Source organism: Danio rerio, chromosome 20 (genome assembly GCF_052040795.2).
Source record: "Danio rerio strain M-AB ecotype USA chromosome 20, GRCz13ab, whole genome shotgun sequence".
NCBI lineage: Eukaryota > Metazoa > Chordata > Actinopteri > Cypriniformes > Danionidae > Danio > Danio rerio.
This window is the reverse complement of record NC_141040.1, coordinates 45,910,001-45,930,206: the sequence shown is the minus strand read 5'-3', so window position 1 is coordinate 45,930,206 and position 20,206 is coordinate 45,910,001. Positions and strand designations below refer to the sequence as shown.

The following is a 20,206-nucleotide window of genomic DNA, read 5'->3' as shown; positions in this document are numbered from 1 at the left end:
ATAATTAATTGGTCATTCATTAATTATTTATAATCGAATCGAATCGTGCCTTTAGAATCGAAAATGTAATCGAATCGAGGATTTGGAGGATGGTGACACCCTTAGTAAATGTAGATTAAAATTACATTTACAAATACATTAAAATATCTCATTATAAAAGATGACATGAAATAAGCAACTACACATCAAACTATATTTACACATCAACTATATTTAGTATATTTATATACTGTATATAGCCAAACTAAAAGACATAAAAGAAATAAACTTTCTGCACAAGAAACAAATATTATAGGAAACACTGTGAAATTTCATTGCTCTGTTAAACAACACTTGGGAAATATTTGTAAAAGGATTAAACATGAAATGAAACATACAGTACTTATTCTAACCCGTACTTATATATAACAAAGGATATAAAATAACAAGAGGTCTTGGCTGAAGTCTCGTCTCTATACAAAGCTTGATCAGAAATTGTTATGATGCTGCTAGCATGTTCTTTTACTAGCTTAATTTAAAAGAACTCACCACAGAGTCTCTAATACTCTCATCTCTAGGTGTTGTTCGGGTCGCTTCTTCAAGCCATGCAAAAAACCGTAAGATTGAATGCTTGGAAATATAATGGTGCCCCTTCTCAATACGCCTCATGATCTGAGACATCAATAACTAGCGTAGCTTAAATGGTGTGAGAAGAGTTATGCTCTACACTGAGGGAAAAATGATTGCCTGAGGACCCTGTGGTTTTCAGTGGGTTTCGAATGGGGACTTGCATAAGGTCTCAAACAGAGAGCTTGAAATGTTTTCACCGCCTTGTCATTTTTCAGCCTGAGTTTTTTTTTTCTTCCATCTGTAAAACTCTATTTCCACACTCTAAGCAAGGACAAGTAGACCATGGAAAAATAATTAGCTATAAAACAAAGTGCAGACATCAGGAGGTCACTGAATAGGGCTTAATGAAATATCTTGAAGAAGAAAAAAATCTGAATTGTTGCCTTGTAATCTATTGATTAATGTTGAAAATTATCATTACATCCATCTAGAGAATATCTAATTGGTGAGCAGATCTTGCAACATGCAGTTTAAATGCTATCTAACTAGTTATAATGTATGTAACAGATCAAATTTCCATTAAAAACTATTTTAATTCATATTTTGATTTGGATTTTTCAGAGGCTCACTGAAAATACCAATATTTTTGTGAAAGGCCAATTACATTGCTTTGCGTGCATTTTGTTGCATGTTTCTGATGACAAATCCAGTGGAAGGTGCTGTCTATATTTTTTTGCGAATCTGAAATACGTTACTTAGGCTACAATTAGTTGTATATTTCAGATACATGTCCTGATTTGACCTTATACACAGCGACGCCTTGATTATAGATCACCAGCGAACCACTGACCTAAACCCCTCCCTAAAACCAACCAATAGTGTTTTCAAAAGCAAACATAAGAGAAAAGTGCACCATGGCCACATAGTTTTCCCTTCCTTTTGCATTGCTTTTATGTCTTTTGTGAAACTGTGCTTCACTGGACTTGAACCCTGAGTGCTCTGCATCACACGTACAAGGCAAAGTGAGCTATTGAGCAATTTGGCCACATCAGAAAAGTTGCCCATTTGGAGATAGACACGTTAGGCAAATGATTTCAATAAGCTACAAACCATAGACACCATTAAGTAGTTTTGTGTTATTTATTTGGTGTTATGCAAAGAACTTAATCGTTTTTTTTTTTCGTTAATATGTCCCTATAAATATCATTATTGTAAAAAGGATTAAAGTTAGCACCATACTGCCTCGTAGCAATCATTTTATTCAGAAACTATAGTCAAACAAATATTGACGAATATGTATATTCATGAGCCTGTGCTTTAACACAGTGAGCTTGTGTTGCCATTTTCTGCTCATATTTGTTTTTCAAAATTTTAACCTTCGGTAATTATTAAGATAATGTAGTTTCTTCGTTAACATTTGCTTTCCTATTTTTACTTCATATATTTTAAAGAAATGCTTTAGTTTGAGAGTAGGCTCGCTATTTCACCAAGGTTGACTTGCTTTAAAATGTCTGGGTTCACCATTTGTAAAGAATGTGGCAGATACTCATTCATGATCCCACCACCAGAATATAAACTGTGTGTTTTCTCTGTGGTAGTTCTGATCACCATCGCATATCAACCCACTATGTAGACATTCTTGTTGCGGACTATTTCCAGTTCACTGCCTTACCGAGAGTTTCTTTATCATTGTGTTTGCCTCATCGTTATGATCTATTGTCTGCCGGTTGACCACTGTTTCTTTGGATTTTGGACTCAGTTTGCTTGCTTGTATTGGACTGCCCTAACATTTGTGTTGACCTTGCCCGTTTCCGACTACGCTTCCAGCATCTGGATTTTCATTGTATTCATGTCTTTGCTGATGGCTCCCTCACACCATTGTTATATATTCACCACAAACCTGAATATATCATGTTTAGAAAAAAACGTGTGTTGACAGAGCTGGGCTAATATGCTCATACTTCTTCATTCTTATAAGAACTCTGCTGCTTTTTTATACTAACTGGAGATGATTTGGCTTACTTTGCATTACAATATTTTAGCTTCAAGATCATGAATACATATCCTTTATGGATTGGACATTAAGATATAATTAAACAGATATATTTTTTTCTCAAATGAAAGACTTTAATTAAATAGCCACGTTCCAGGAGTAAAATAGTTTTCTAAACAGTATTACTTCAAGTAGAGATTGTGCAGGGATGCCCAACGTTTTTCTTATAAAGGGCCAAAAACCAAACTTGATTGAAGCTAGTGAACCAAAGGTAAATATAGGTGGGGCAAATTACCGTGGGTAATTTCCTAATTTTTTTTAATAATGTTTAAAAATGACTAGAAAACATTGCTTTATATTAACTAAAACAGTATTTTTTAGAATGTAATACGTGCAATAAACGTATTACAGTATAAACAAAACAATTTAATTTATAACATAATTAGACTAGTTTTTGCCCTGATTTGCCTGCTGATGTCTTCTGCATAGTCTTCTATCCGTCGAGTGACAGTATGTACATTTAAAAAAAATCAGATTCATTAACATTTGATTGAAACATTTAATTTCAGTTTGCTTTTCTTTGTAGCTCAACCATAACACAAACCAAAAATTCATCATACTATCCTCTCAAATGGAATGGTGGGCCAAATCAAAGGCTATAATGGGGCCAACCTTTGCACGCGAGCCCTACTTTTGACACTGGTCTCTGTTTTTTTGGATTAGTATTGTTCATTAGGCCAAGAAGGGATAAAATTGTATATGTAACAATAGCCCCTTTCACACAGTGATACCAGTAAATATCTGGAAAATTTCCGGAACGACTTTACCGTTATATTCAAAAAAGCGCTGTTCACACAGGCGAGGACGTTACGGAAATTTTCCGGAAAAGAGCATTCACACATCCATTCCAAAATACCGGTAAATTCTGACATCATTCACCACAAATGAGCTTTAAACGGCTGCGCTTGTATTTGTAAACATTTGACTAAATTACAAACTCTGTGGATGATCAATATTGTGAACAACTTTCGCAGGATCACTTTCGCACGTGATCTGACTAACTTCTAGCAGCTAAATGTGTCTGGAAAAATATTCAAAGGCTTTTATTCTCACAAACCGCGCGGACGTAAATGCGTCTGACTGTTGTGATTGGCTAAAGCAGACGTCTCACGTCAGCACGTTCTAGACGTGCACGCTTTTATTACGGCAATCTTCCTTCTGCATTCACACAGCGCAGGATTCCGGCAAATTGCCGGCAATGTTACAACTTTTCTTTCCGGAAAATAGCCAGAACGAATTTACCGGTATTTTCAAAAAGGACCTGTTCACACATACAACGGAAAGGTCTGTATGTGTGAGTTCGGTCTGTATGAAAATAAACTTGTTTCAAAAGTTAATTAAATCCTCCATGGGAAGCATTTACAGGGTAAAAACAAAGGTCCTATTACTGAGCCTTGCGCCTTGCTGAACTTGTGATTGATATTAAACCATGCATCAAATGAATAACTTTCTGCATCATTTTCGAGCCTACAGTATACAAAAACCTAAATTGTGCATAAATAATGTAAAATAATGTAAATAATACTGTAAAATCAGTTGAAGTGCTTTCAGTATTTTCTTTTATGCACTATAAGCAGCAATATACAGACTAAGTCATAATTTGTATCGTATACATCCAAAACAGTAAGCAAGATAAGGTTTTCAGCATTCCACTGAAAGAATTTACATACTATTTTCAGTGAATTTTTGAAAATGTTCAGTGAACTACTTAATTTCTTGCTTAATTATTTCACCATGGCCATCTCAGAGCTCTGTCAACATAATGCAATCTTTTACCCCATCCCAAAATAACAGACAGCTTCAAGAGCGAATAAATGAGTTCAGAAAAAAGTTTTAAAGGCCATATTTTAATTTAGAACTAATCAAATCACACAATGTTGTAAACAGCTTTATGTCTTTAAAAGCTGCCTTTTTGGGTTTGATTTGATTACTAAAACAACAAAAAAGCTCTATGCAGTTCCTGTCTGCACAGTACAAATGCAATAGTAGTCGAAAAAAATTATCTAAGCAAGCAGAAATGAGAGTTCAGCATATAAAAAATGCACAGAGGGTAGCCCAAGGATATATCTGCAATAACTGTTAATATTAAAGTGCGGATGAGAGGTGGATTTTCAACTACTGTTACATTCCACTCACGTTTTATGAAGTGTCTTTGGAGTGTGCAGTTCAATAAAAAAACATGCATTCCTCATATAGAGTTCTTTGTCTGGAGTTAACTTGTAGCTATTTTGTGTTATTTTTCTGATAAACACTTCAAGCCAACAGATCTGCAAAAACTAACTGTGAGGTTTTCTGAATAATCCCTCCATCTGCTACTGGTCACATAAACACACATTGCCAGTTCATATTTAAATAATTGGCTAAGCCAGTGTTGCTGAGTCGTCCTGCTCAAACAAACATAGCCTTGACAAATGTTTTGTAAGGCTATAAATGACTTTAACGTCTTTTTATTTTTTTTATTTGCTCACTTTTGTTTCATTGTTGAATAAAATTACTACTAATAATAAAATTACTATCCCCAAACCCTACTTATAATTATAATAATACTTTAATAACTTACTTTAAAAAATTAGCAATATTGATTAATAAACATGAGAAAACAACACTAAAATAGTTAAAAGTAAATGTGAACAATGCCATAATTTAATCATTAGAAAAAAATATTGAATTAGGGGCCTGATAATAAAAACTAATTAGAAATGAAATAAAAATGTGAATTAAATATTGATCACAAAATTAATATTTACAGAACTGTATTCCTCAACATATAAAACAAATAAATCAGTAGATATAAAAAGAGAAATTGTAAATAAATGCAATTATTAAGCACTTTATAATCACATATTAAATGTGCCATTTTTAAATGTTTCATTTTGAAATGGAAAATACTTATTTATTTATTTATTCATTTTCTTTTCGGCTTAGTCCCTTTATTAATCAGGGGTCGCCACAGCAGAATGAACCGCAAACTTATCCAGCATATATTTTACGCAGCAAATGCCCTTCCAGCTGCAACATAGTACTGGGAAACATCCATACACACTCCATTGAGTTAGAAAAAGGTCTATACAGTAGATCTTTCTAGATTAATAAAATTAAATAGAAGTTTCAAATCTTATAGGGATAGTTCACCCCAAAAATGTTTGCTGTTAAGTCTGTACAATATGCACTGTATTTTAACATAGCAACTGCCTAGCAACACCTTAGCAACCACTTAAAACACCCTAGCAACCGCCTCGCAATGCTTTAGCTACCAGTCAGAACACCATAGCATAGCCTTAGCAACCACCTAGCAAACACTCCGATCACCTTAGTAACCGCCTAGCATTGCCTTAGCAACCAACAGAACACCCTAGCAATGCCTTAGCATTAACCGGCCCAACAATCACTTAAAACACCCAAGCAACCACCTAGCAACACCTTAGCAACCACTTAAAACACTCTAGCAATGTCATTGCAACCCCTCAGTACACCCTAGCAATGCCTTAGCAACCACCTAGAATCACTCAAGGAACACCCAAGCAACCATCTAGCAACACCTTAGCAATGACCTAGAACATCCTAGCAAGCGCCTAGCAAACACTCAGAACACCCTAGCAATCACTTAGAAACCACTTAAAACACCCTAGCAACTGCCAAGCAACCGCCTAACAACGCTTTAGCAACCGCTCAGAACGCCATAGCAATGCCTTAGCAACCACTCAGAACAACCTACTAACACCTTAGCAACCACTCAGAATACCATAGCAACCGTCTAGCAAAGCCTTAGCAAACACCTAGCAACTACCTACCAAACACTATGCAATGCCTTAGCAACCACCTAGCAATCACTCAGAACACAGAACCGCCTAGCAACACCTGGCGGGAAACTAATCTACACTGTTTTTCAGCCTTCCTGAAGCACATAAAGCACAGCTACTCTCTAAATAAAATCCATGTTAGCCATTTAGCAATGAAACTAGAGTCACAGAGCAGACTGAAGCCCTGCACATGATGCGAATTCGCGTATATAGTGAAGTGAGTTAGTCAAGCTATTATAGAAAATTTGTTGCGCGAATGAAGCGAGTAAACTTAAAATAGTCCTGAGTCTATTTACACGCGAATAGCACAATTTATTCATGCAAAACGCATCTGGTGTGAACACAGGAAAACAAATATGCCGGTCATTTCATCACCCTCAGGACATTCAATAAGTATTGTGGGTTTTCTCCTCAGTAAAGCATTAAAGAAGATGTTTTAGCTGAAAATATTGTCCTTGTTGATTCATGTAATCCGAGTAAACAGCCAGCAAATGATATAGGAAATTCTCAGTTGTTTTACACAATTCTTGAGCAGCACAAATGATCCCAGACAGGTTTATGTCAGAATCAGAAATGTGTTTGCGCTGCTGTGTTTCTGACCTGCTCCAGGAGATCCTCCACCTTCCTCTGCCAACTCTCTCTGGCCGAGCAGAGCTCCTGATCTTTATTCTGGGCCAGCTGGGTGAGCGCTGACCTTTTATCCTCTTCATGATCTTCACGCAGCTCCTCACGCAATTTCTTACACTCTTGCCTGTGAAAAACACACACACAAAGATATACAATTAGTGCATTTACAAAACCAGTTATGCTTAATAAGCCAACAATGCAAAGGGGTCATTTTAAAATGTTTTCCTTTATTGAAAAAAAAAAAAATTCAGGTAACACTTTAGCTTAGGCCAACAAAGTCATTAATTAACACTACTAGCTTAATTAATAACTAATTAGCTGTTTATTAATAGTAAGGTAGAAGTTGGGTTTAGGCTTTGGGTAGGATTAGGGATGCAGAATAAGATCATACTTCATAAGGGTAACACTTCACAATAAGGTTCATTAGCTAATGCATTTACTAACATGAACTAATCATGAACAACACTTGTACAGCATTTATTAATCATAATTGAACATTTACTAATGCATTATTAACATTTAAGTCCATGCGTGTTAACATTAGATAACGCACCATGAGTTAACATGAACTAACAATGAACAAGTGTATTTTCATTAACTAACGTTAACTAACATGAACAAATACAGTAGTAAATGTATTGTTCATTGTTTGTTCATGTCAGTAAATACATTAATTAACATTAACTAATGAACCTTATTGTAAAGTGTGATCTTCATAACTAATAATGAACTGTTAATATCTTAATAACAGTCAAGTAATAAACCAGTAGTTATTAGCATGAATTGTGACCTAAACTAAAGTATTACAGTCTTTAACTGTTCATTAGGAGTTATAAAGTGTGATCTAATTCTGCATCCCTAATCCTACAAAAACTGTAACAAAAAACAAAAACTGTAAAAATATGTAACTTCCGGGACGTATTTTGCGGCCTTCAGAAACGTCTACGGGACTACGTTTTCAGAATGAGCCTGGGTTGAGATATTTTGAAGAAAGCTGAAAACCTGTAACCACTGACTTCCATAGTAGAACAAAACATATTGTACATAGTATGGAAATCAATGGGATCCCCTTCGGATGGGGAACTTCAATGCTATTGGTGGATTTTAACTAGAATCCACGAATGGGAGATTTCGTTTCAGAAAGCCAATTGTCTGAAAGAGTATGGAACGGGCCAATGAATGCCAATGAATTCCCAGCTCGACCGTCTGCCGCCGCATATACCCACTCTGGACCGGGAGACACTCGTTCGCTCGAATTCGCTGTAGTCAGCAAGAGGAACCCTCATCGACTCGATCAGAAGGCTGAAAGTCTCTGAAGCAAAAAGGATAGTGAATGCTTGCTCCACCTGTGCTTATATGCGGAGATAATTGGCAATGAAGCACACGTGCGCAAGCTTACGCTGCCAATTCATTGGCATTTATTGGCCCGTTCCATACTCTTTCAGACAATTGGCTTTCTGAAACGAAATCCCCCATTTGTGGATTCTAGTTAAAATCCACCAATAGCATTTCCGTTTCCCTCCTCGGGGAACGAGGGTTACTTTAGTAACCAGAGCGTTTCCTGCTTTCTTCAAAATATATTTCTATACGTGCAGGCACAACATGTTTTGCCATGTGAGAACTTTCTTATGCCATTTTCGCCCATTTGCTGAAGTTTTTTTTCCCTCACCACCGTTACCACTGGCTTGCATAGTTTGAAATTGTAGAGCTGCGCATTGATGGATTACTTTTCATTGTTTGGACTCCCAGCAGTGAATATTAAAACACATTGAGGTCCCACTTTATATTAAGTGGCCTTAACTAATATATACTTACATAGAAATTAATAGTTAGTTACAATGTACTAATTGTGTAAATACATGTATTTACTGTGTACTTATGCCTGATTAAATACATGTATGTAATTCCATCTGTAATTCCATTTGTAAATACACTGTTGACCATCCCTTACACCTTAACCTACCCTTAAACCTACCCATACCACCAAACCTGTCCATAACCCAACCTCTATCCCAACTCAAAAGCACCATGTGTTCTCAAATACATTATAAACACAGTAAGTACATTTTATTTATTTTTTTGATAAGTACATAGTAGTTAGGGACACTTAATATAAAGTGGGACCCACATTGAACTGAACTAAGCTAATCAAAACTGAACTGAACTTAAACTCCGAAAAATGAACTACACTGTTTCAATTCACTCTAATATTCTATGTGAAGCTGCTTTGACACAGTCTACATTGTAAAAGCGCTATACAAATAAAGATGAATTGAATGTATGTATACATTGCTTGCAAATTCGCTAAAACAGCTAATGCCTAGTTCAGACTGCGTGATTTTAGCCCCGATTTTGGCTCGCCGACAGGTTTTGAGAAATCGCCGACAAATGCCTGAAATCACAGGCAAATCGCTGCTCGTGCACGTGAGTGATAATCACACAGTATAGACTTTCAAAGACGCGATCTGAGAGAATCGCAGATGAGTCGCCGATGCCGTTGAGATATTTGGCATGCTAAATATCTGGAGCTGTCGGCGATTCAAATCATGCCGTGTGAATTGAGTTTTGACTGAAAATAACATCAGCCATCGCCTACAGCCAATGAGAGAGCAGCTTTCACTTGTGTGTGCGTGTGTGTATGCCTGCTGCAGGCCAGCGGGAGGCTGGGGGGGAAGTTAAAAACGCTCTTTTTCGGTTTATTTGGATCCACGAAATGGAGGAAAAACTGGAGGAGGTTTGACAGGACTCAGGAGCAACCGTGTCTGTTTGACGTTTCATACAGAAAGAAATTAGTTTATTATCAATGTTGAGGAGAAATGGCTAATTCCCTTTAAACCCAGGTGAGCAAACATGTACATGTTCTACCCCATTAAAGGCTTCTTTCTCATTATGTAGTTAATAACAAAAGATATACTACATGTTTTTGGCTGTGAGACGTAGTTTAGACTAAGTTGTCGGCGAGTCTTCCTATGGTAAAGTCATGCAATGTGAAAGTCCCTGTAGCCGATCCATCTTGCAGCGTAAACAAAGCAGCGACGAAACGCTAGCCCAGTGTGAAAACATCTGTGACAAGACTACTTTGAAAATCATGCAGTCTGAACTCTGCATTATGAAGATCACATCATTAATGAAAAAACAAAACAAACCTTTAGCGCAAACCAGATAAAGGAAAAACACAACAGATTTAGTTTTTGGCAATGCACACATCACCACACCAATACAGTGCATCATTTCGGGTCAGTGGTGTGTTGATCATTAATGGACTGTAAATGGAGCGGCTCCTCATTCGGCTCGCTCTGCAGATCTTTTAATGCTCCTGCGTTTCTCTGCTCCACAGCGGCGCAGGTCACAGAAGAGGTTAAATGCCACATTATGTGCTGTAATTGCAGGACGTCATGCGAGCGGCGCGCTGGGCTTGAATCTGTGCTTATTCAGCCTGTGCTGGAGAGACTGTTGCTAAAAACGGCCAAATAGCTGTCAGAGCTGAGCACCTCACATACTCACAAGACACTGTGGAAACCTTTTAAAGGTGTGAAATGCGTCTTAATTGCTGCTTAAGAGCAAATGGAAGCTGTAATGGGGGTTTGGACACCTTGAACGCCGCCTGAGACCACAGCAATGAGCACTGAGACTGTGAATGGAGTTATAAAAACACATGCTGCTTTATCTACTCGTTTTTTGATGGCAAGAAATCTTTAATTGATTGTGCACTGCAGAGAAGGATTGTATAATGTAAAGCTTTATTGAGGTTTGCTAGTGGTCTTATTAAAAAACGAACGAACGTACAAGCTAACGAAAATAAAGTCAATATATACAAAGCAAATATTAATGATGAGAAGAATTAATGCGGAAGCAGCAGTGAAAATGCATATGCTGTTTTAAGATAATTTTGTTACACATTTTACTATATTTTATTGATATTTTTGCTTGCTATATTGGATTATTATGAAAAAGAATTAGCAAATTGTGTTATGATGTGAAAAAAACGAAACAAAACACAAAAATAAAAATTAAACACAAAAACAAAATAAAATTAAATACATGATTAAAAAATTAAAATGAAATGAATTACAAAAAATTAAATTAAATTAAGTTAAATTAAATACAAATAATACAATTAAATTAAATACATAAAATAAAATAAATTTTAAATAAATTAAATACAAAAATAAAATATAATTAAGTTAAATTAAATACAAAAATGTAATAAAATAAAAATAATAAATAAAAAATTTAATTAAATGAAACTAAAATTTAATTAAATACAAAAATACAAAAAAATAAATAAATGAAAATTAAAATAAATTAAATTAAAAAAGTTAAATTAAAGTAAATACATAAATTAAATTATATTACAGTTTTTCTCCATTGGTTTGGCTCATTTCTTGAAACAAAAATTACATTCTCAAAACTCTAAGATCATTTGGCAGAACAGTGGTAAAGTTTAGCACAACACTATAGCTCACTTGCAAGAGCTCATTCCTTTCCCAAAAACAGTTCACTCATTGTGTAAGCACTGCAGGACAAAATGTTTAGATGTTTTGTCATTATGGCACAGGACCACTAAAACATCCCTCACGTCCACCTTACAATCTTAGCCCTGTCCTTCATTGACAATGGTCACTATACTGTTTTGTCTAGCTAACAGAATACAATTGTGTATAAAAATGAAAAAATAAAAAAAGGATTTTAGGTTAAGTGAAGCCTCCAAGGTTTGACGTCAAACACTGCACTCATACTGAAATGGTAACTCCTTTTTCATTGTAATGATCAACCACACACAAAGTAACTTCCATATATCAAAGCAAAAATCGATTAAAAAAAACGATAAAATAAATAGCTGTAATAAATTGAAATGTTCCAAGGATTCACCTACTGTATGGTATTCATGGTATTATGGTCTTGACTAATTTTGACAATTGAACAGACTATTGTGCATGTAATGACAAATACAATGAAATGATGCTGACACATTTTAAAGAAAACAACCATTAGACTACCGATCATCTTAGATCAACAAGATCTATTCACTTGGAAATTGTGCTAAATGTAGGCTATCTGTACTTAATCATTTGCAAAGACGTACTTAGACATTTGCAATCTGATGAAATGAATGAGAAATTTAATACTGTTGTGAACAATTGCCAAGTGTTTTGGAGGTTTGTCCATGTTGTTTTGAGAATTTAATCTCTGTTTTAAGAAATGAGCCAAACCAATGGAGAAAAACTGTAAATATAACACAAAAATAAAAATTAACTTAAATTAAATGAAATAAAAATAATATTACGAAGACAAATAAAAATAAAATTTACAAAGCGACAAGTCTGAAATAATTCCAAACCCATTGCTCCTCTTCTAATTGAAAAGTGCTTTTCTTTCAGACATCTGGGGAAATGTTAATGCAGTTCTCTCCAAAAATAAAGTCATAAGTCATAAACAAAAACCATGAACAAAAGCGCAGACTCATGGTGTGCATTATGAGAGGAGCTGCGGAATTAACCGGCGCTTCTGCTGAGCGTGGCTTTATCACTTTATGTACTCTAACACAGAGTTCATTTGTCTTCATAAATGATCTCAGTGCAAAGCTGTCAGTCCAGCTAACAAAACAGGCGTAAACAGTTTTGATTTGTTGCAGGCTTGCGATCTCCAGACGGCGCTGCCTCGAAGCGGACCATCCATCTGGAGTCTGATGAAGTTCATTGTGTCGCGCAGCTGCGAGTGTCGATGAACAACACACATGCAGGAGTTCAAAAAGATGTCACTGACGGTTCTGATTGTAAAAATGCAAGAGTCTGTGTATGATGAAGCGTGATGAACAAACCCTAAACATGCAGTCTGCTAAACATTTGTCCGGATATATTTTCCAGCATTGTTAAAGGAAGGAAAAAGCATTATTTTCCATTCAAGTCAGCTTTTAAACAAGTGTTACACAAGGCTCAATATTACGGCTGCTACACTTCAGCATGCACTTGAATGATTAACTTAAAGTGTGTCAACAGCGTAACATTATAACGTATGCTGTGGATACAGTAAAAATGTTGAAGAGGTTACAAAAAAGTTGAAAGATAGTTTAACAAAAGAAATAACATGGCATAATTGGTGTTATCTAAAATTAAATGTGTAAAAACAGCATGCTTGTTCTTCTCAAAAGGATAAAGTTGATATAAAGCAGGATGTCAGGAAAGAAATGACAAGTTGCTTATGGAATATAAATGCTTCTGGGTTTATCTGGACTGTTGTCTTGGTTTAAAAACACATTAAAAAGGTATGTAACAAGGTACAATTTTATGTAGTTAGTTTTAGATTTATTATAATTATTTTTGTTTTTTAGAAATTCTATATAAAATGAGATTAGGAATTTATTAGGAACACATGCCCAACTGCTTTTTAACACAAATTTCTAATCAGACAATCACATGGCAGCAACTTAATGCATTTAGGCACGTAGACATGGTCAAGATAGTCTGTTGCAATTTAAACCGAGCATCAGAATGGGGAAGAAAGGTGATTTAAGTGAACGTGACACTTTGAACGTGGCGTGGTTGTTGGTGCCAGACGAGCTGGTCTGAGTATTGCAGAAACTGTTGATCTACATGGATTTTCATGCACAACCATCTCTAGGGTTTACAGAGAATGGGCCGAAAAAAGAAAATATTCAGTGAGCGGCAGATCTTTGGGCACAAATGCCTTGTTGATGCAAGAGGTCAGAGATTGACCAGAATGGTTAGCTCATAGAAAGGTAACAGGAACTCAAATAACCACTCATTACAACTGAGATATGCAGAAGAGCATCTCTGAACACTCAAAACCTAAAACCTTGAGGTGGATGGGCTACAGCAACAGAAGATGGTGCAGACGGTATCAACGGTGCAGGCTGGCGGTGGTGGTGTAACAGTTTGAGGGATGTTTTTTGGCACACTTTGGGCCGATTAGTACCAATTGAGTATCGTCTCAACACCACAGACTACCTGTGTATTGTTGCTGACCATGTCCATCCCTTTATGACCACAGTGTACCCATCTTCTGATGGCTACTTCAGGCTGGACAACGCACCATGTCATAACGCGCTAATCATCTCAGACTAATTTCTAAAACATGACAATGAGTTCACTGTACTCAAATGGCCTCCACAGTCACAGTTCTCAATCAAATACAGCACCTTTGGTATGTGGTGGAACAGAAGATTCGCATGATGGATGTGCAGCCGACAAATCTGCAGCAACTGCATGATGCTATCATGTCAATATGGAGCAAAATCTCTGAGGAATGTTTCCAGTATCTTGTTGTATCTGTCACAAGGCACTTTTAAAGGCAAAAAGGGGTCCAACCTGGTACTAGTAAGGTGTACTTAATAAAGTGGCCGGTGAGTGTAAATAAATAAATAAAAGTTCTATGACTCTCTATCATATCAATTATCGTTTCACAAGTGGTCTAATGCAAAATCTACAGTTTTAAAACCTTTGGAATTATTATACAAACCAGCACTATGGTATGTAAAAGGTAAAATTCAACGAAGTTTTTAGAAACTATATAAAATGAGACTGCAAAAAAATAGTAATAAAAAAATAAACAAATACAAATAAACAAACAAATAAATAAATAAGGGTGACAGTGGCTCAGTAGTTAGCACTGTTGCCTCACAGCAAGAAGTTTGCTAGTTTGAGTCTCGGCTGAATCAGTTGGTGTTCTCTTCATGTTTGCGTGGGTTTCCTAAGGGTGCTCCGGTTCCCCCCACAAGTCCAAAGACAAGAGCTATAGGTGAATTTAATAAACTAAATTGGTCGTAGTGTATGCGAGTGAATGAGTGTGTATGGTTGTTTCCCAGTACTAGGTTACAGCTAAAAGGGCGTCGTCTGTGTAAAACATATGCTGGATAAGTTGCTGGTTCATTCCGCTTTGGCGACCCCTGATGAATGAAGGGACTAAGCTGAAGGACAATGAATAAATAAAAGAATGAATAAAAACTAAATAAATTTCACTCTCTCATATCAATTATCATTTGACAAGGTTGTCTTATCAAAATCTAGTTTAAAAATCTAAAGCTAATCATTTCATCTGTTAAAATCATAGTCTATATCGCAATGTTTTTTTCCAATATCGTGCAGCCCTACCAACGTCAAACAGAAGGCTGAAGTGCTAGATCACAGGTGTCAAACTCAGTTCCAAAAGGGCCGCAGCTCTGCACAGTTCAGTTCCAACCCTAATTAAACACACCTGATCAAACTTATTGAGTCCTTCAGGCTTGTTTGAAACAGGTAAGTGTGTTGGAGCAGGGTTGGAACTAAACTGTGCAGGGCTTCTGCCCTCCAGGATTTGAGTTTGACACCCCTGTGCTAGATGATGTCATAATAAAAATAAAGGATTGATTCTCATTGGCAGAAGTGAGAAATTGCAAGTTTTGAGCTTGTATGCTCCAAAACAGACAAAATCATACAGATAATAATAAATAATTACAGTGCTCAGCATATATGAGTACACCCCATTTTGAAAATGAATATTTTTATCCATTTCTCAGTGTATATGGGTAATATATATATAGTCACATCTTTAGAAATGGAAAGATAATACATTTAAATTCATGCAAAATATTATATATATTTCAACAAAACGATATATATTTTTGTTTCTCTTGATTTTTTCTATTTTTGACATTTTTATTTAATATTTTTCCATAATACAAATTTGGGCTACTCATTTTTGAACCATTTTTGTAAGTTATTTTGTTAGATTAGCTCCAGATTTGGCTTCAGTGTTGACTAAACTAATGTATATGCACAAATGTAATATTGTAAAGCAGTTGTTGTTGGTGTGTGTGGGGGGGGAGGGGTACTCATATATGCAGCGCACTGTATAGAATAGATAACCTCAAGACTAACATATTACAACAATTTCTCTTTTAAAAGAGTTTTTTTGGGGGAGGTTAGCAAAATTATGAGCCCACAAAGAGGCTGAAATGTTCTTAATGGCCTTTGTTTTAGAGCAGCTTAGGCTTATCCTAATGAGCTATTTGTCTTTTTTGAAGGCACATGATATTAAACAGTGGTTGTAAGCACTGCCGATAATGAATTAGGCAGGCAGGGCTTTCTGAAGCAACGCCAAACACTTACAGCCGTCAGGGGCTTTATAGGGAGTATAAGTCATCAGTGAGCTTGGCAAGAGTGAAAGAAGAGAAAGAAGAGACGCGTACTGCATGTTGGCAAACTACTTAACAGATAGTTCACTCACAAATGAAGAAAAATCTGTCGCTGTTTACTCTCCTCCTGCTGTCGTAGAAAATAATGAGCAAGATATTCCTGAAAAATCCTACTTTAATCAGTTACTTAGTGCTAGTTTTTAAATAAAATACAGCTATCTTAGACCTTTCCATATCTTTGCATTTTCAAAATACAAGTTGATACAAGTTGTGAAAATAAAAATAAATAAATAAATGAAAATAAGCCTTTGTAGTATATTTGGACTATAACCCTAGGCATAATATTTATAAAACATGCCTCAGATGGTATTTTTGGAAGCACATTGTACATTTATACTGATAATTTTAATAAACATGTCAAAAACAAACAAACAAACAAATAAATAAATAAATACAATTAAATAAAAAATAACATAATAAACAAACACACAGTTCAATAATAATAATAATAATAATAATAATAACAATAACAACAACTACAATAACAATATTATTATTTTATAAACTTATATTATTAATTATTCTTATTATTTATTTATTTTACATTAAAATGTAAAATATAATTATAATAAAACATATATTATTAATACATTTTTATTTGCACTTTTACTTTTTTATTTACTGCACGATACATTTTTAAAATGAATAATTTTAAAAGTATATTTTCACATCTGCTATATAAATAAGTAATATAAGACATCTTTTGTTGTTTATTTGACGATTTTAGCTTGGAATAGATTTTTAGATTAGTCGATAAGATTTGACAACATATAAAGACATTTTGCCACAATATTATAATAGTTATGTTTCCATCCACCAATTTTTCTGCGCAATTTTGATTTGCACATAAAAAATGATTGATGGAAACACCAAGATGAGCATCAATTTTGAAAATGCGAATAAAAAATCTGAAAAAAAATCTGAGCAGGATACACTTTTTATTCGATAAGAAAAAAAAAATGCACATAAACTACGATGGAAACACTTTTCCCGAACAAATTCAAGTATGTGCATTAAAAAAGGTTAAGTGATTTTGTTATAAAAGATCATGTGATGATACAAATGTGTGTGAATGGACAAACCGGAAGGCTGAGCATACTGTAAAGCATCTGAAATGTTGTTTTGGTCATTCTAAAACGCCTGAACCATTTCAGTATTAGTGTTATTATATTATTATTTACCTCCAGAATAGTCAAGAGTGTCTGTGCTCTACGACTCATGCCTTCAAATGCCACCGCGCGCTCATTGCATGTCGGCATTGTACTTCTGAAGCGTAAGTCATTAATTAATTAAAAGAGAAAATATTCATGCAGCTTCTCCAACCACTTTTTTACTTTTCATAATTGGTGCTATTTATTAAGGAAGTGATGATTTTGCTCGTTTGACTCATGACTTTGACTCGTTGGATGGAAACGATGCTTAATTCTATACTATATTCCAGTTTTGGCCACACTTTTAATTAGCATATTTGGATAGAAACAATGCTAATAATGGCTCTTATATACAACATGGAGGTGAGTACTTCCATTTAAAAAAAAAGCTGCTCATACCTGAGTGTCTCGGTCCACTTCAGCTCGAGCTCCAGGGCCATCTTATCCATTTTGAGCTTCTCCTCCTCTTTGATGGAGATGAGTTTGGCATCGTGCTGTTGTTTCTGAGTCTCCATCTCTCCCTGAGGACCATAACGAGAGCGAACATTAGCTATGATGAGCCATTAAGCACACGACCTGTAATTGTGAGGTCTGACGGGACGAGAGACAGGGCTACTTCTTCACAGCTATCCATCACAGCGAGGCCAGGAGATGGAAATCCATTTTCATTTGTCTTTTCCAGGACTGATTCATTATGCATGGTCACTCAGAGAGCCTGTGCTTCAGGTCAAGGAGAAGAGGTTTCTCTAATGAAGTGTCTTTGTCAAATGCAGGTGTGTGTGTAATTCAGAAGTGCAATGATGAACCCACTGCAGGTGTTTTTAGGATATTAATCTAATGGATAATAATGCTATTCAAGCATATTTGGACTACATTTACACTTGTTTTTGTTTAAAGGTGAGACATCGCCAGCAAAAAGCCTGTTAATTTTGAGATTTTGGGTCTTCTTTTTTTTTTTTGCAGTGTAATGTAAAGAACGCATCCAAAATACACTCTTGTGGTCTTCAAATTCTGTATGCACTACCTGACAAAAGCTTGTCACCTATCCATGGTTTAGGAACAACAAATAATAACTTGACTTCTAGTTGATAATTTGGTATCAGAAGTGGCTTATATGAAAGGCAAAGGCCTCTAGAAACCACTAGATATTCACCCTGAAGTCATTTGTCTTAACACAGTGCTTAAAATGGAAACAATACACAATACACACCAAATTCCACTTAGTTTCAGAAAAAATCTCTATCCACACTACATTATTGAAAATGCTAATAGTAGGCATTTGCTAACTAGTATAAAATAACTAGTATAAAAGTCACATTTATGTTGACAGCAAATCTTTTAAATCTTTAATTATCTGTGTTTAGAACAGAATAAATATCTAAAAATTAAAGTAACTATATGACTATATTACAAAATTGTATATAAGATTATAAAAAAACTGAATTACTGTATACTGTTTGCTACAACAACATCCGACTACTGTTAAATCGTGTTTAGAAAGTAACAATTAAGTTGCAAATAAATCATTAATTTTTTTTTTACCAGTATTCAGAATGACAGCAAGACACAAATCTAGAACTATACTTATACAATTACTGTAATAAGGCGCAGTGGAGTTATGTGACTTTGAAGTAAGTCTCATTATTTTGTGGAGTAATTGTGATTGGTAACAGACCTGAAGGGCCGTCAGAAGGTTGCTGGTCTCTCTGAGTCTGGCTCGTGTGGCGTCCAGCTCTTCTAGAAGCTTCTTCTGAGCGTCCTTCAGGTTGGAGATATGTCCCTCAGATGAGCCCAGTGTCTGCTCACCCTGCTTCACCAGCTCTTGGAGCCGACTCACCTGAAGAACACAAATAATTTGCTTTTGAGAAGAAAAAACAAACAAGCAAACCAAACTGCAACATTACAATGATCAGTGTAAAAAAAAACTTGGATGGATAGATGACAAATAGTATAACGATGGATAAAATAAAATAAATAAAATAAAATATAATATTCCAATAGAAAAAAATATATATAATTATTTGTAGCAATATATTTTTCAAAATATTTGATAGTGATTGATAGTGATAGATTGACTAAACGATTGGATGGATGGATGGATGGATGGATGGATGGATGGAATGACTAAATGTTTGGATGGATGGATGGATGGAATGACTAAATGATTGGATGAATGGATGGATGGATGGATGGATGGATGGATGGACGGATGGATGGATGGACAAATGGATGGATGGATGGTTGGGTGGATGGATGGATGGATGGAGTGATAGAATGACTAAATGATTGGCTGGATGGATGGATGGAGTGATAGAATGACTAAATGATAGGATGGATGGATGGATGGATGGATGGGAGTGATAGAATGACTAAATGATTGGATGGATGGAGTGATAGAATGACTAAATGATTGGATGGATGGATGGATGGATGGATGGGTGGATGGATGTAAAGACAGAAAAACAATGACTGGGTTAAAAATGATGGATGGATGATTTTAAAAAATTTGATTTATACAGTCATTTATTATTAACATGTACCTTATCACACACATTTCGAATACATTCATTTATTTTAAATAGTACATCTCTAAACTAATAATAAATCAATCAATCAATCAATCAATCAATCAATCAATTCACATTTCATAGGAATTTATAGGATATCCCCTACAATTGGCATCCTAATCAAAATTCTGATGCGAATGATCTGAGATGCTGTTCATGGCATTGTTCATTGGTCTCACTCCAATAGAGCTGCTAATGCTAACATTGCTTCAAAACCAACAAACTTAATAAACAACTTGATTTAAAAAAATAAATACAAATAAATA

General features: G+C 35.3%; 1 protein-coding gene across 4 annotated transcripts in view; it reads right to left on the bottom strand.

The window, feature by feature from the left end:
- The window catches only part of fam184ab (family with sequence similarity 184 member Ab), a 254,481-nt gene that overhangs the window by 97,322 nt on the left and 136,953 nt on the right, over positions 1-20,206 (bottom strand). For 3 of the 4 annotated variants that reach the window (XR_015518906.1, XM_087298716.1, XM_087298717.1), the window contains exons 8-10: positions 19,049-19,210; positions 17,773-17,894; positions 7,003-7,153 (exon numbers count right to left, since the gene is read on the bottom strand). Coding sequence is in view for 2 of the 4 variants with exons in the window: in XM_087298716.1 (XP_087154842.1) it covers positions 7,003-7,153; positions 17,773-17,894; positions 19,049-19,210 (435 nt within the window). In the remaining 2 variants the exon portion in view is untranslated. Of the gene's footprint in view, positions 1-5,510; positions 5,805-6,460; positions 7,154-17,772; positions 17,895-19,048; positions 19,211-20,206 lie in introns of those variants that run through there. The other variant, XR_015518907.1, reaches the window with a different exon arrangement.